Here is a 16,204-nt window from a genome sequence, read left to right as displayed (position 1 = left end):
GCGTCCGCACTGGCGGGTTTGTTTGAATTTTTCTCCCGCCAGCGGGAGGCTGGGCGTTGGGCGAGACGAGGTAGAGAACCGCGGAGGCAGCGGCCAGGGAGGAGAAGGTCAGGGGAGGCGACTCAGAACCTTCGGGGGGATGGATGAGGGGTCGTGGCGGGGGTGGGGCGGGGGCCGCGTTCTCAGTCAGCACGGGTAGCACGGCCCGCCGCCGTCCTGTGCCGTGACTCTCCCCCGGGGATCTCTTTAAACGTGGGACGTGGGAAGCCCTCCATCCTCTGGTATTCGCGTCCCACAGCCCTGGCCCGGCATCTGACAGCCGGCGGGCATCCTTCCTGGTCCGCCGTGGAAGGAGAGCCTCGAGGCCTTCTCGCAAAGAGGGTTTCACTTAGAGGGGGCATCCTAATTTGTGTTAGAACTCTCCCTGTCTCCATCCTGGCTTGGTGAATTTGTTTTGGACCAGACAGAGCCAAGGTGGTCAGGGCATCCTAATTTCTCCCTTCGCCCCCTTTTCCGGAGAGCCTTCCTCTATGAAAAGCTCCGGGTTTGACTAGTTATCACCCTTGATTAGGCGCCACCATCATGTTACTGAAGAAACCGGGTGGTCATCCCTTCTGCTCCTCATCTTCATGTCAGTCACCAGGGACTTTGTGCTTCACGTTCAGTAGTGCCCTTTTTGTGAAGACCATTGGATACAGGATCATAGGAATGATGGACATTCTTCAGATAACAATACGGGGTAACAGACCAAAAGTGCTCTAGGACTTTCAGAGAAGACAAACATCACTACAATTCAACCAGTTCTTCTCTAAACTTTAGCTTATTATCATGGACATTTCTGGAGACTATTCTTTTGCTGGGTTTGGTGTTTACAGTTTAGTTGCAATAGAAATTAAACTAAGGGACTTCGATTTAGGGACTAAGGTAGGAGGCATTTGTTTCTTTGTTCAAAAATAAGAATATTTTTTCCTATCTCTCATTCCCCTCCCCCCCCATCCATGGGTAAAATAAAAGAAAAACAAAACTTTTGGTTTTACATAGGCATTCATTCAAATACCCTCGTCAAGGAAAACAAATTCCTGCTTTGACCGCTTCCAAAAATGTCTCACTCTGCATCCAGTCTTCCAGGAGGTGGAGATATATAACATGCTTCATCTTTGATCCTTTGGAATCAAGTGGGTCATTGTATTAATTAAAAGTCTTTAAAAGTTGCTTGTCTTTGCAGTGTTGTTGTTCTTAATATGAATTTTTCTCCAGGAGCCATTTTGATGTGAGAGGTAACTAATTTGATTAAAGACCATTATTAGATAAAGATTGGATAGTATATAACTATGGTTGTGTTCTGTTTTGTTTTTTCCCTTTTGTACTTCTATATGAGAGATTCTCTAATTACCATCTATTTAAGACTGCTGTTCTAATCTTTCCTCCCCTTTTTTCTAATGCCTTGGTTTCTCAGCAAAATTACTTTTCATTGCTCCTCGGTACAACAACGTATTTGTCCACAGTATGGACCCTATGTACAGTGACTTCCTTCTAACCTTACTGCTGTCATTGTTGTCTGTGATGTGTAGTAAGGAAATTCCCTAGCAATCCAGTCTATAATATATGTGCCAATATAGGAAAAAAAAATTAAGTGTCATCCCAATATTCAGGAATGGTAATGAAGAAATTATTTTTCCTTTATTTGATGTCCCTTTCCCTTTTGAGATGATCTATTTTAAAGACATTTATGCTTTTTTTTTTAGTATTAGACTATAAATTTCATGCAAATCTTTTCACATGCAAGTTAAAAATGTAACTATTGTGTTTGCCTCTAGAGTCACAAAATAAATAACATATGAAAAATATTTCATCATGGAAAAACGCAAGACATTTTTACAAGCTGTGTCTAAGGAATTTGTTGAAGACTTTTTGCAGTTTGTTCAACTTGATGTGAGTACTATGTGTTCTATATTTTTACTGATTTTTACTGCAAATATTATAAATTACTTTTGGTAGAAATATTGACTCTCATCCTTCTGATGGTTGAGGACCTGAAACCCATCTATAATTTTTGGTCAGATGATTTGCCTGAGCCTGAGATTTCTTGAATGAATGAATGAATGAAAAAGCATTTATTAATAACCTAATGTCCTAAACACTAGGGAAGCACATACAAAAGTGAGACAGTAGCTGTTTTCAAGGAACTTATATTTTAATGGCAGTACCCAACACATTCAGGTAAGTGGAGGCCAGGGAAGAGATCATAGAATCAGAGATTTAGAGCTGGAAAGGACCTTACTGGCCATTGAATCCAACACCTTCATTTTATGGATACGAAAATGAAGGCATGGAAAGATGAAAGAATTTACTAAGAGTCACACAGCTACTAAATGTCAGAGGCATGATTTGAACTCAGGTCTTCTTGACCCTAAATTCACTATATTATGATGTCTCTAGGTACTAGGGAGGGCAAGAATGTGTGTGGGGCATTGCTTTAAATTGACATTTTAAGCTTATTTATGGTTAATCTGTGGAGGACTTATAAAAGTATTCTTTGCCCAGTTGCCCATCCCTATATAAGAACTGCCTATCTTTTTTTTTGTATCTTTCTTCCAAATTCCCCATCACAGATCTCAAACATATTTAAAAAGAAGGAAAAAACCTTAGTAATTTTTCATGAGCTTAAAAAATAAGTTTACTTTCTAAATAAAGTGCTAAAACATTCATTTATAGCTAAAAACCTGCAACAGCTTATCAGTTACTCGGTTTCCCCTTCCATGCTCTTCATCTGTTTACCCCTATAAATTTACACTTGGTTGATCAGGTGTGGAGTGTTATCTGCCATAGTGGAGGTTTCCATGAGCTAGAGTCCAAATTGTCAAAGACAACCTGGATCCCTAGTTAAAACAAAAAAAATCCCAGGGCCTTGTAGCAACTGAGGTTAGCTGTGATTAAAAAGACTAGATTCAGATGATTGCTAGACCTTTATGCCTATAAGCAGACAAAGGTTATGGGAGGGAAACTTGAAAGCTATGTTCAGTCATTTGAAGGTCTTTCAGGTTCAAGAGGGCTTAGACTTGTTCAGTTTGAGCTCAGAAGGCAGAATTAAGAGCAGTGAGTAGAAGTTTCTGAGAGGCAGTTTTAGGTTGGATGTGAGAGAAAACTTCTTGACAGAGTTCTCCACCAGTGAAATGGGTTGTTAGGCGGTAGGTGGTCCTTTCTCATTGGAGTTTTCTAATCAGAAATTGATTGAGTACTACTTGTTAGAAGTATAACTTTTTAAAGTATGGGTTGGATAGGCTGGATTATGAGGTCTCTTCCCATTCTTGAAATTCTTTATGCTGGTTACTTCTGCAGTTTTAGAGAGTGGTTTGGGGATTTTGATTTTGATCTTGAAGTCATAAGATTATTAATTTAGTGTTTAAAGGGACCTTAGAAGTTATCTAGTACAACTTAAATCATTTTATAGATGAGGAAAAAGGTTGAGAAAAGGGGAAGTGACTTGCTCAGGTCACACCAGTAGTCAAATAGTAAATGTCAAATCTGCAGTTTTAAATATTGTTTTTGTCAAAATAAAATGTTGTTGATCTTTTGTTTTCGCATTGCCTGAATTTTTCCCTATATCACTTCTCTTCTCCTTCCCAAACAATCATCTTTTATAACAAAGACTTTAAGCAAAAAATGGAGAGGGAGGTACAAATAAGCAAAACCAATCAATACATCAAAAAATTCACAATCGTGAATTCCTCTCCTCTACAAAGGAGTGAGATGAGATACTTTCTTTGATCTCTTCTTTGGGGCCTAAGCTTTTATTTATCTATTTTTTTTTTTCTTAAATTGAAATTTTGCAACCTTCATTTTCATTTGTTTTGTTGTGGTCTTTTCGTTTTCATTGTAGTCATTTTTTATGTTGTTTTTTTGGCTCTGATTACTCCACTTTGCATTAGTTTTTCTAAGTCTTGCCATACTTCTATATATTCATCATATTTGTATGTCTTATCTCACAGTAATATTTCATTACGTTCATATACCACAATTTGTTTAGTGATTCCATACCACAATTTGTTTAGTGATTCCCAGTCCATGGATATTTACTTTGTTTACGCTTGTTGGCTATGATAAAAAAAGCGCTACTATAAATAATTTGGTGTATATGGAGCTTTTCTTTTTAGCAGTGACCCTGGGGGGTATATTCCTAAGCAGTGGAATCTCTGTGTCAGAGGGTATAAACATTTTATCCACTTTATTTGCCTAATTCCAAATTGGCAAAGCTGGATTTATAATTAGACCTTTTGACTCCATATCTAATGCCCTTTAATCTGGATGAGTTTTTATATGTTGAATCCCACATATATTAATTTATAATCAACATGTCATGCATGTATGTCTTGTAATTTCCAATTCTTTCAATTCAATTTAATATATACCTACTGTGTGCCAGACATTGACTCTGTTCTCTGTATATTTGAGAAGTGAGGCCTTAATCAGAGAAACCTGTTGTAAAAAAATTTCCCCCAGTTTCCTGCTTTCCTTATAATCTTGGCTTCATTGGTTTTGTTGGTGCAGAAAATTTAATGTAATTGGAAATATCCTATTTACTTCCTGTAATGGTCTCTATATCTCTTGTTTGGTTGTAAACTCTTTGCTTATCTATAAATCTAACAGGTATGGTATTCCATGCTCCCCTAATTTGTTTATGGTATCTTCCTTTATGTCTAAATCATGTAACCATTTTGAACTTATCTTGGTATATGGTGTAAGATGTTGGGCTATACCTAGTTTCTGTCAAATTGCTTTCCAGTTTTCCTAGCAGTTTTTGTCAAATAATGAGTTTCTGTTCCAGAAGCTTAGATTGGGTTTATCAAATACTGAATTACTACTAGTACCTTTACTGCTGTGTATTGTGTACCAATTTATTTCACTGGCCTACCACCCTACTTCTTAGCCAGTAACAGGTTATTTTGATGATTACTGCTTTCTAATATATTTAGAGATTCAGTATGGCAGAAGGTATAGGACACCTTCCTTCACTTTTTTTTTTCCATTGATTCCCTCAATTTTCTTGACCTTTTGTTCTTCCAGGTGAATTTTGTTATATTCTCTAGCTGTATAATATAATTTTTTGGTAGTTTGATTGGTATGACACTGAATAAGTAAATTAATTTAGGTAGGTGTTATTTTTATTATATTGGCTAAACCTACCCATGAGCAATTAATATTTATCCATTTGTTCAGATCTGAATTTATTAGCATGGAAATGTTTTGTAACTGGGTTTGTTTTGGCAGGTAGACTCCCATGTATTTTGTATTGTCTATAGTTATTTTAAAAGAAATTTCTCTTTCTATCTCTTGCTGCTAGACTTTGTTGGTAATATATAGAAATACTAATGATTTATATGGGTTTATTTTGTATCCTGCAACTTTCTGAAGTTGATAATTATTTCAACTTTTGTTGTTTTCTCTAGGATCCTAAGTATGCCATCATCATCTGCAGAGTGATAGTTTTGTTTCCTTATTGGCTATTCAAGTTTCTTTAATTTCTTTTTCTTCTCCCATTGATGTAACTAGCATTTGTACTATGATATTGGATAATAGTGGTGACAGTGGGCATTCTTACTTCACTCCTGATCTTATTGGAAAAACTAGCTTATCCCCATTACAGATAAAGTTTGCTGATGGTTTTAGATAGATATTATTTATCAGTTTAAGGAGAGCTCCATTTATTCCTAGGTTTTCTAGTGTTTTTAATAAGAACGAGTATTGTATTTTGTCAAAAGATTTTTCTGCATGTATAATCATGAGTTTTGTTTTGCTATTGATATGGTCCGTTATGTTGTTAGTTTTCCTAATATTGAACCAGTTCTACATTACTGGTATAAATCCTACCTGGTCATAGTGTAGATATTTGTGATGTGTTGCTGTATTCTCTTTCCTAGTATTTTATTTAAAATTTTTGTTTCAATATTTATTAGGGAAATTATTCTATAATTTTCTTTTTCTGATTTTGCTCTTTCTGGTTTAGGTGTCAGCACCATATTTGAGTTGTAAAAGGTATTTGGAAGGACTCCTTTGCCTGTTTTTCCAAATAGTTTATATATTATTGGAATTAATGGTTCTTTAAATGTTTGGTAGGATTCACTTATGAATCCATCTGATCCTGAGGATTTTTTCTTAGGGAGCTCATTTCTTTTTCTAACATAGGGTTAAGTATTGTATTTCCTCTTCTTTTAATCTGGGCAGTTTATATTTTTGTAAATATTCATCCATTTCACTTAGATTTGTTAGCATGTAATTGGGCATAATAGTTCCTAATAATTGCTTTAATTTCATCTTTGTTGGAGGTGAGTTCACCCTTTTTATTTTTGATACTGGAATTTGGTTTTCTTCTTATTTTTAAATCAAATTAACCAATGAGTTGTCTATTTTATTGGGTTTTTTTCCCCATAAATCCAGCTCCTAGTTTTATTTATTAGTTCATTGGTTTTCTTTCAATTTTATTAATCTCTCCTTTGATTTTTTAGGATTTCCAATTTAGTGTTTAATTAGGGATTTTTAATTCATTCTTTTTCTAGTTTTGTTTTGTTTTGTTTTGTAGTTGCATGTTCACTTCCTTAATCTGCTCTTTCTCTATTTTATTGATCTAAGCAGTTACAGATATAAATTTTCCCCTAACTACTGCTTTGGCTGCATTCCATAAATATTGGTTTGTCATCTCAATGTTGTCATTAATGTAATTATTAAAATGTAATTATTTAATGTAGTTATTGTTTCTATGATTGTTCTTTTATCCAGTTATTCTTTAGGATTAAATTATTTAGTTTCCAATGAATTTTTAATTTATGGTTCCATGGCTGTTTATTGTTCATTTCTTTAGTTATTTCTGGGTCATTTTAATCACTGAGACCTTTTGGTATCCACAGTAATTTTAAAATAAATGCTATACATAGGTAATTTGAGTAATATTTGAAAACTTGACTGATTATTTGGATTTGCAAAGACTTCATTTCTGTTACCTGATCCTTATAAAAACCTTTTGAGGCAGGTGCTATTACTGTTCCAGTTTTACAGATAAGGAAACTGAAGCTTCAGGAGACCCAACTTGCCCAGGGTCACATAGTGCCAGAGATGGCATTCAAATGCAGATTATCCTTACTCTAATCCATTTGTTTATCAACTATGACTCATTGACTCTCCCTCCCAAAGCACAAGTATTGCATGTAGGTTCTGTGAACTACTGATACTCACTTGCATCAGATTTTTTATTGGACCTTTTTTTGATTTCACTGGTACAGGGTACTCCCCATAAGGAAGCTTTCCCGTACCAATGCAGGTTGATACTTTGCAACTTATGACCTTCGAGATGTCTGGGGCACTGGCTGATTTAGTGTCTCTCCCTGAATCCATAGCAACTGTGGGTCATAGGCAGGTCTTCTTGAGTCTGATGATGAATTACCTAATTAAAATTAAAGGAAGAGGAAGGAAATACTTACTGCTACATGTTGGATGCTGTATTTGGGTTTAAAAATAACTTATGTGATTCTCACAATAACGTGGGAAGTAAATTATTATCCCCATTTTACATTTGAGGAAATTAAAGTATGCAGATTGAGTGACTAGTCTAGGGTCACGTAGCTAGTGGGTATTTGAAGCAGGATTTGAATTCAGGTCTTCCTGACTCTTGATTTAGTTTTCTATTCACTATACCACCTAGCTGCCTCATCAGTGGGCCAAATAAAAATTTTGAGCCAGGCTATTGGAATTATTCAGTTATAGTACAATGGCATAAATTTTTGCTTGCAAATTTTTCACCCCATTGCTACTTAGTTATCTTTTATCTTTTCCTCCATGGAGAGTATTTTTTGGAAGCTACAACCAAGTGTATATTGTTTATTTTGGTTACAGGTATTAAAGATAAAACTTACAATCAATGTTCTTTGAAAAAAAATTATAGGAAGGAAAAGTGCTGCTTTCCTTTTTTTAAAAAAAAATCTAATTCTGATAATTTTACAGAAAGATGTCTTTGACCCTTTCAACTTAAATGAGTTATTAGAGGAGTTACCAAGGAAACAGAAAGAAGAGTTATGGGAAAGGCTGAAGAATTTATTAACAGATGTGCTGCTAGAGACCCCTGTGGATGAGTGGCAAAGGCATGAAATGGAATGTGAAGACCATATGGAAATAGAAAATGGCCCAAACATGGTAGTATATACCTGAATGACTTTTAAAAACTGAACTGAAGTACTTATGAAGTATATAGACCTAAAAATCTGCTCTTAACGATTGAATATGTATTCCTTATGATAGTGAGTTAGAATACATTATATTTAAATCAATTTGTATTTCAGATTATTTCAGCATTAAAAATACATTCTGAATTTATTAAAATAATTTTGTTTTTGAGGCATAGTCCAATATTCAGAAATTTAATAATGCTTTAATTCCTTGAAAAGTTGGAGATAATTTTGTGACTTTAATGTTGCTGTTTTTTTTTTTACAGAAACAAACCTTTAAAATCATCTATGCAATTACATATGTGATTATTATTTCATTATCTGTAGTAAATGAAAATGAAAACTACAAAGCTCTGCTAGAGTGTGCAATCATATTAAATGGTAAGTTGATTTTTTTTTATAACATCACTTTTTTTTGTTTTTTTTTAACATCACATTTTTGAAAGAATATCAAGTCCTTTACCAAGCCTTGAAAGAGAAGAGTTTTCTTAGAACCAGTGAAATTTTTTTCTTTAAATTTATTTGATTTATAATCTAACTTGTTAGATTCTTGTTAGGAGGCAGTGCTTTTTCATATACAAAAATAATCTAAGATTTTTCTTTATTATGGGTTCATACTGAATGAATTTAGTTTATTCTTGAAACAGTGATGTTGGTTTATGGAATTTGTGTAAGATAATATATTGGTGTCTGAAAAATAATGGCCAATGGCAGCCTTTACAATTTTATTGTTTTACTGATTTGATAAATGAATATGTCTGGTAAGGGCAGAAGTTCGTGAATTTAATCAAGAAATAGAAACACTGATTTTTTTCCCTTGATGTATTTTTGGTAGTAGATATCAAGGAATAAACATTGAAATGTGGCTTGGTACTACTAAAGTTTATCCAGAAAACCTTAGTAAGTGATAACAATATGGGGAAAAGACTAGTTAGAATTAGTGACATTTCCCAATATAAAGCATTTAAAGAAATATTAAGATCAAGTTATTGTAGTAGTCCTACATAAAAACTAATTGTTAAATAAGTGTATCAAGTAGACATGCAACACTATTAAGAGCAGTGTGATACAATGCAAGAAGTGCTGTCATTGGAGTCTTGGCTCTGCCACTGCCTGATTGTGTTACCTTTTGCTAAATCACTTGGACTCAAGGAGGCTCAGTTTTCTTATCTGGAACATATTGTACTATATAATTTTTAAAGTCTCTTCTAGATCTAAAATTTTGTGATCTATGAGGTTCATTTTAATGAAAAAGCAACACTCATTTATAGTAAATAGCATCGCTTGCTTAGAAATAATTTACTAAAGTACTTGAATTTTTATATTTTAAGTGGCTTTAGCGTGCTTTAGCTAGGTGGCACAGCGGATACAGGGCCCAGCCTAGAGTCAGACTCGTCTTGCTGAGTTCAGATCTGACCTCAGACACTTAACTAGCTTTGTGGCCCTGGTCAAGTTACTTAACCTTTTTGTCTCATTTCTTTATCTATACAATGAACTGGAGAAGGAAATGGCAAACTGCTTCAGTATCTTTGCCAAGAAAACCACAAATGGAGTTATTAAGATTTGGACATGATTGAATAACATGCAGACTACGTTGCTGCTTAGCAGACCCTTCAAATACGAAGGGAAATTTCACATGAGAGTAGGTTATGAGATAGGGGCTAGACTTGTGGTTTTATTGGTCAAGGGACCTACTGAAGAAGGAAACTCCCTCTACCAGTGCAGTTCTGCACCTTCTCTGCCATTTGTAGTGTTGCGATCTGAGAGGTTGAGACCCCTCAAAGACCTGAGTGCAGGACAGGGTCATCTGGAGTGAGTTCACAGACTCAAGCATTCTTTACGGGGCAGAGCCAAGATGGCGGAGTCAAAGCAGTGACTTGCTTGAGCTCTTCCCCAAACCCCTCCAAATACCTATAAAAAATGGCTTTAAACAAATTCTAAAGCAGCAGAACCCACCAAAAGACAGAGTGAAACAAATTTACAGCCCAAGACAACCTGGGTGGTTGATTGGAAAGGTCTGTTGACCAGGCTGGGAGAGGAACACAGTTTGGTGTGGGCACGCAGGCAAACCTGGAGCAGGCCTCAGAGGACTGAATCACAGGCAGCTGTGGTGGTTTCCAGACTTCTCAACCCACGAAAGCCAAAGACAACTTAAAAAATCAGTGGGAAAAGTCTGTGTCTGCAGTGGTGAGAGAGAAGCGCTAGGTCCCAGCCTCAGTCCCTGAGAGTGACTCCGGGGCGATGGCTGCCTCCTGAGCTGCCGACCCACAGACTGAAGGGGAATCGAGTGGCTGATCAGAGGGGGATTGCAGGGATCTCTTTGCCAGTGCAGGATTCTCTTGCTTTGCCTGTGCTTGGATCTGGATCACAGTTCTAGGTGGCGGTCCTAGGGCAAGGAGGAGTGCTGGCGTGGTGGAGCTTGTAGTGGCTGTGGCGAGGAAATCCTCCTCACAGTTCCAAGACAGAAAAGAGTGCTTGTGGTCACTCATAGACCAGAGCACAGGCCAGAAAAGGAGTCAACACCTCGCCCTTGATCATAGCACCCTGGAAAAACTGAAAATTTACAGGTCCCTAGAAGTATCTCTGAAAACAGCTACACAAAACCCCGAAGCTTCAGACAGTACATTCTCCACATTGGAAATAGACCCCTACCTTAACCAAGAGTTTATAACTCAAGTTATTGGCTGGGATCATGAGCAAACTGTGCAAAAAAAGTCAGACCATAGAATCTTTCTTTGGTAACAAAGAAGATCAAAACATACAACCAGAAGAAGACAACAAATTCAAAGCTCCTACATCCAAAGCTTCTGAGAAGAATATGAATTGGTCCCAGGCCATGGAAGAGCTCAAAAAGGATTTTGAGAAGCAAGTAAGAGAAGTAGAGGAAAAACAGAGTGATGCAAGAAAATCATGAAAAACAAGTCAACAGCTTGCTAAATGACACCCAAAAAAATACTGAAGATAATAACACCTTAAAAAATAACCTAACCCAAATGGCAAAAGAGGTCCAAAAAGCCAATGAGAAGAATGCCCTAAAAAGCAAAATTGGCCAAATGGAAAAGAAAGTTCAAAAGCTTACTGAAGAAATACTTCCTTAAAAATTAGAATGGAGCAGTTGGACGCTCGTGACTTTATGAGACATCAAGACACTGTAAAACAAATCCAAGAGAATGAAAAAACAGGAAACAATGTGAAATATCTCATTGGAAAAACAACTGACCTGGAAAATAGACCCAGAGAAAGAATTTAAAAATTATTAGGCTATCTGAAAGCCATGATCAAAAAAAGAGCCTCGACTTCATCTTTCAAGAACTTATCAAGGAAAACTGCCCTGATATTTTAGAACCAGAGGGCAAAATAGAAATTGAAAGAATCCACCCATCACCACCTGAAAGAGATCCCCGAATGAAAACTCCTAGGAATATTGTAGCCAATTCAAGAGTTCCCAGGTCAAGGAGAAAATATTGCAAGCAGTGAGAAAGAAACAATTCAAGTACTGTGGAAACACAATCAGGATAACACAAGATTTAGCAGCTTTTACATTAAAGGGCTACAGGGCATGGAATTCCAGAGGGCAAAGAGATAGGATTACAACCAAGAATCACCTACCTAGCAAAACTGAGTATAATCCTTCGGGGGGAGAAATGGTCATTCAGTGAAGTAGGGGACTTTCAAGCATTCTTGATGAAAAGACCAGAGCTGAATAGAAAATTTGACTTTCAACTGCAAGACTCAAGTGAAACATGAAGGAGTAAATGGGAAAAAGAAATCGTAAGAGACTTATTAAGGTTGAACTGTTTACATTCCTGCATGGAAAGACGATGTTTGTAACTCATGAGACCTTTGTCTCTATTAAGGTAGTTGGAGGGAAATAATTATATGTATGTATAGATAAACAGATAGATAGATAGATAGAGGGCACAGAGTGAGTTGAAGATGAAGGGGTGATATCTGGAGAATAAAATTAAGGAGTGAGAGGATTATACTGGGAGAAGGAGAAAGGGAGAGGTAGAATTGGGTAAATTATCTCAAATAAAACAGACAAGAAAAGGTTTTTACAGTGGAGGGGAAATGGGGGAAGGTGAGAGGTAATGAGTGAATCTTATTTTCATTGGATTTGGCTTAAGGAGGGAATAACACACTCAATTGGGTATGGAAATCTATCTTACCCTACAGGAAGTAGGAGAGGGGAAAGGGGACAAGAGAGCAGGGGAATGATAGAGGGGAGGGCAGATTGAGGGAGGGAGTAATCAGAAGCAAATACTTCTGAGGAGGGACAGATTCAAAAGAGAGGGTGGCGGGATAGGATGAAGGGAAATATACTTAGTTTTTCACAACATGACTACTATGGAAGTGTTTTGCATGACTACACGTAGATAACGTGTATTGAGTTGCTTGCCTCTTCAATGAGGATGGGTGGGGAGGGAGGAAGGGAGAAAATTTGCAACCCAAAGTTTTAAAAACACATGTTAAAAAAATTGTTTTCGCATGCAACTGGGAAATAAGAAATACAGGAAATGGGGTATAGGAATCTAGCCTGTCCTATAGGAAAATAGAAGGGGAAGGGGATAAGAGAAGGCAGGGGTGAGATGGGAGGACAGATCAGGGGAAGGGGTATACAGAATGCATGCCATCTTGGGGTGGGGGGAGGGATGAGATGGGGAGAAAATTTGGAACTCAAAATCTTGTGGAAATGAATGTTGAATTTAAAAAAAAGGATTTTTTAAGTCAAGTTGGCAAAGATTTATTGTTATGCTTTTCGGTGGGCAAGTGTTCTTAAGGAACCTGTGAGAGACTGAGGATGGTGCTGGGGTTTATATGGAAAAGGGCATGGGAAAGAAGTGCCAGGGATACTAATTAGGTAATCTAAAGGTCCAGGTATCTTTGGGAGCTATGAGTGGGAAAGTGGAGGGAGTTGTCAGAGGCATGGATATTGGGAACCTGGCGGGAGGAAGATTCCTTGGGTGAGCCAGGGACAAAAATTCTTAGGCCAGGCACTTCTCTCTCTGTCGTGACGAGAGAATGCATTCTGCAACAAGAGGAAATTTTCTCACAGGACAGAAAATTGGGAGGCTTCCAGAGACATCATCTTAGGGCTGGGACCTGAGCAGCCCATCACTCTCTCACCCAGCTTTGTGTGATTACACCGGCAAGAGAGATAAGTATCTTGCTGGGGCCCACTCATGAGCAATTGCTAGGCACATTGTCCTTGGGCTGGGGCGAAACTGCCAGGGATGGTGTTTCTGAGGCTAGAGAGAAACATGGTCTTGGAATTGGGGTCCCAGTATAAGCACCCAAGCACCTCATTGTTAGTACTAGGAAGCTGCATAGAACCGTGAGAATTTAAGTGACTTGCTAGGGTTATAGCCATTAGGTGTCGGTACCAGGACTTCATCCTGGTTGTGTCTGAGTTGAGCTTTATACCAGGGGTGAGAAACCTGTGACCTCGAGGCCACATGTGGCCCTCTAGGTCCTCAAGTGCAGCCCTTTGACTGAACCCAAACTTCACAGAACAAATCCCCTTAATAAAAGGATTTGTTCTGTAAAATTTGGATTCAGTCAAAAGGCCGCAACCCAAGGACCTAGAGGGCCACATGTGGCCTCAAGGCCACAGGTTCCCTACGCCTGCTACTTACTATGCCACATTTTAGTGTATGCTGAACTGTTCCAAACTTAATGTGTTTGAGTTAATGACATTCTACTGTATTTAAAATTTCTTTCTTCTTTTTACTTTAGGTATTATACATGCCCTGCCTGAATCTGAAAGAAACTTACAGAATTCCATACATCAGCTCTGTGTAATTTGGTGGGAAAAAGGCCTGGAAGCCAAAGAAGATATGGGGAAAACTGCTTTTATAATGCTTTTAAAAAAGAGTCTTAATACTAAAACAGTATGTTGAAATTGACTATATGTTTTTTCCATTCTATGTTATTTTATTGTGTTTGAGAACTAGATAAGCTATTAGCTTTCTTATACCTTAGTCTTTAAAGTCCATTTTATTGCTTTTGGGGTAATAAAATTATGCTAGTTATTTCTGGTTGTTACAAAATACTTGTTATGGGGGTTCTTAATCTTTTTTGTGTCATGGACCCTTTTGGCAGGCTGGTGAAGCCTATGGATTCCTTCTCAGCATCATGTTTTTGAATTCATAAGATCAAATAAATTGGATTAAAAGGAAACCAATTATATTGAAATAGTTATCAAAACAAAAAAACCCAGAATCCATAGAACCTAGGTTAAAAAGTGCCTTTTTTACCACTTTGCCTACTGCTTTTTTTTTCCCCAACTGTTTTTTTTTCCAATCCTTTTCCCTTTTGGTAGCTTTCTTTGTTTCTCTCAAATCTTGAGCCTTTCTCTTTTTCACTTGAGTAACTTTATGTTTCTTCTTGGCTTTTATTTCCTTTGTTTTCTAAGATATATTCAACCTTTCAGCAACTTCTTTAGCCTTCTTTGTTTTTGTAAAATTGTTCTCAAGCTACAAATGATTCTTTGCTAGTTTCTTGGAGGTCTCATATCTACTGCTTCTTGACTAGAATATCATAATTCTTTGCTAACTTTGGATATGGGATTAAGTTGTCCTATAGAACATTCTTATGTTGAAATTAAAGTCTGATTGGGCTTTTGTCTAGGTATGTAAAATTTTATAATATAAACTAATAATATTTATAATATAAAGTTATACATTATATATACATATATAATGAATAAAATATTTTGTTTCTATAGAACAAAATGTTCCTATGTTGAAATTGAAGTTCTTTTGTATATTTATGTGAATAAATGTTCATTTATTTATATAAATATATAAAACATATGTATGATTAATTCAGCATATTACTTTCAAAGTTGTCCTCCTAATCTGTTATTACCATTTGAACTTCCTTTTCTTCTGTGAATTCCCAAAAAAAATCTTCAGTGACCATTTTTTTCATCTTTTTTTATGAAATGACATTGTGATCTCTAATACTCTTCCCTTTCTCCCTCCACAATAAAAAAAGAAAATCAGTATTTTAACAGATTAGCATAATCAAATAAAACAAATCTATGCATTGTTATATCCTAAAATATATGTCTCATTTACCTCTTTGAATCTCTAATCTCTCTGTCATACCGTGGCAAAGTGGGCAACAAGCATTTATTAAGTCCTCACTGTATACCTGGAATATAGTGATAAGCACTATGGGATACAACTACAAGCGAATAGACAGTACTGTGTTTAATCATTGATCCTTCAGAGTTGTGGTTGTTCATTGCATTCATCAGAGTTCGTAAACTTTTCAAGTTATTTTTCCCTACCGTGTTGCTGTTACCATATTAATTGTTCTCCTGGTTCTATAACTTCCCTCTGTGTAAATTTATATATTTATTGCCATTTATTTTTACATTTATAGTAAGTATAATATTTATAATAACAAATACATTTATTATTTGTTGTCTAAATCTCCTTTTATGTATTATTTCTCTCAAGTATATCTAAAATGTTATAGAAATTAATTTTAATATTTTATTTTTGTTTTGCTAGGGTGCAGACATTTGTCGACTTTGGAATATTCATCAAGCCTTACTTTGCTTTGATTATGGTTTGGAGGAAAGTAATGAAATTAAAGATATGTTGCTACAATGTTTCATGAATATTAATTGTATCAAGACAGAAAAGGTAAATGGGGTTTTCATTTTGGATCCATTTCCTGTATGTTTCTACATTTCTTCTCCACAGGATCATAGGTATTAACCCTTTTCAGTTCCTTTCCTATCCAAAGATAGTTTTGCTTGACAGAGAAAACAGTAATAAGATCTACAGATGTAATGGTAACAAATAGAGTACTGAATTTGGTATCATAGGATCTAAGCTCAAATCGTCTTTCTGATGCTTACTACCTATCTTATGTGACCTCGGGCAAGTCATTTAAAATATCTGAACCTTAGTTTCCTTATATATAAAAGAGGGAGTTGAATTAGATGACTTCTAAAAGGCACAATGAGGTGGCTC

The 16,204-nt window shown here is 36.3% G+C and overlaps 1 protein-coding gene across 3 annotated transcripts in view; it reads left to right on the top strand.

The window, feature by feature from the left end:
• Window positions 1-16,204, top strand: part of NCAPG2 (non-SMC condensin II complex subunit G2) — a 101,005-nt gene continuing 84,801 nt past the window's right edge. The window contains exons 1-7 of one of the 3 annotated variants that reach the window (XM_027840903.1): window positions 1-107; window positions 1,042-1,175; window positions 1,818-1,932; window positions 7,993-8,181; window positions 8,480-8,594; window positions 13,950-14,104; window positions 15,737-15,871. In XM_027840903.1, the coding sequence (XP_027696704.1) occupies window positions 1,855-1,932; window positions 7,993-8,181; window positions 8,480-8,594; window positions 13,950-14,104; window positions 15,737-15,871 (672 nt within the window). In that variant the 5' untranslated portion in view covers window positions 1-107; window positions 1,042-1,175; window positions 1,818-1,854. Of the gene's footprint in view, window positions 108-571; window positions 1,176-1,817; window positions 1,933-7,992; window positions 8,182-8,479; window positions 8,595-13,949; window positions 14,105-15,736; window positions 15,872-16,204 lie in introns of all 3 variants that reach the window. The other 2 variants (XM_027840904.1, XM_027840902.1) reach the window with 2 other exon arrangements.

This window comes from Vombatus ursinus, unplaced genomic scaffold, assembly GCF_900497805.2.
Source record: "Vombatus ursinus unplaced genomic scaffold, bare-nosed wombat genome assembly UNPS02014852.1, whole genome shotgun sequence".
Classification (NCBI taxonomy): Eukaryota; Metazoa; Chordata; class Mammalia; order Diprotodontia; family Vombatidae; genus Vombatus; species Vombatus ursinus.
The sequence above is the reverse complement of the archived record's forward strand: the minus strand, read 5'-3'. Positions and strand labels throughout refer to the sequence as shown.